The sequence below is a fragment of the Austrofundulus limnaeus genome, unplaced genomic scaffold, assembly GCF_001266775.1.
Source record: "Austrofundulus limnaeus strain Quisiro unplaced genomic scaffold, Austrofundulus_limnaeus-1.0 Scaffold2397, whole genome shotgun sequence".
In the NCBI taxonomy this organism is placed as follows: Eukaryota; Metazoa; Chordata; class Actinopteri; order Cyprinodontiformes; family Rivulidae; genus Austrofundulus; species Austrofundulus limnaeus.
Genome location: NW_013954799.1, coordinates 1 through 1,136, shown reverse-complemented (window position 1 = coordinate 1,136; position 1,136 = coordinate 1). Strand labels below are relative to the sequence as shown.

The window sequence follows — 1,136 nt, the reverse complement described above, 5'->3', positions numbered from 1 at the left end:
ACTGAAGTGTCTCTCAGATATAATACACATGTTTTTATTGAACAGACAGATGAATTTAATGTGCACCTGTACCTATGTCCTGCAGCCGGCTGGTTCCCTCTCCGAACAGAGTGAAGGAGTTGTGCACGAGGCGTCGGTGCAACTTCCAGAGAGGAGAGTAATCAGAGAAGGCGATGTCTTTCCCTCCTCTGGTCAGCAGGCTGGTGGTGACCTGAACACAACAACCTGAGTCAGACTTTAAATCACACAGGTGTTTAAACTCAKTTAAAGCTGAATTATTGTCTATACTCTGATTTAAACTTAGGTTTAATTATAGATGTCTGAACTGAAGAGACTAACTGAAAAGAAAACTTTCATTTGTTTCTTAAATCTGAAAACATTTAACTATAAATKTAAATCTCAAAATATTCTGTCTGTAATCCATAAATAACCTAATCCARTTTATACGTTACTAAAATGTGTTGGACATAAACTAATTGAGTTTTTATGCTTCTGTTCTGATAGAAGTGGACATGTCTCTGTCTCTGAGTGTCTCACCATGTTCGGACGTCCAGCGAAGTCCCGCCCCCTCTGAAGCAGAACCTCACGAGCGTGTCGATGGTTGTTCACCACCAGAGTGTAGTGAGGGCCAACGTAGAGCCCAAACAGGGGCCCCAACCTCAAAACAAACACACAACCGGATTGTTAAAGGACACGTACATCAAACACACAAACACAGTGTTAAAGAACCTGAACATCAAACAAACAGAGTTAAAGGACCCAAACATCAAACAAACACACAAACACAGTGTTAAAGGACCCAAACATCAAACAAATACACAAACACAGTGTTAAAGGACCCAAATATCAAACAAACCAACAAATTTTAAGAAAACAGTGTTAAAAAACCCGAACATCAAACAAACACAGTGTTAACGAACCCGAACATCAAACAAACCAACAAATGTTAAGAATACAAACAGCAAACAGTGTTAAAGAAAGTAAATATCAAACAAAGTGTTAAAGAACCCAAACATCAAACAAACACAGTGTTAAAGAACCCAAACATCAAACACAGTGTTAAAGAACCCAAACATCAAACAAACACAGTGTTAAAGAACCCAAACATCAAACACAGTGTTAAAGAACCAAAACAT

At 38.5% G+C, this 1,136-nt stretch overlaps 1 protein-coding gene across 1 annotated transcript; it reads right to left on the bottom strand.

Moving 5' to 3' along the window:
- Positions 1-85: 85 nt before the first annotated feature.
- On the bottom strand, positions 86-658 carry LOC106510917 (steroid 17-alpha-hydroxylase/17,20 lyase; the record flags this gene model as incomplete). Its single annotated transcript, XM_013999651.1, is given in 2 exon segments — positions 86-211; positions 538-658. Coding segments are annotated over 2 exon segments (247 nt in total), but the record flags the coding sequence as incomplete, so codon positions are not given.
- Between the last annotated feature and the right edge of the window lie 478 nt (positions 659-1,136).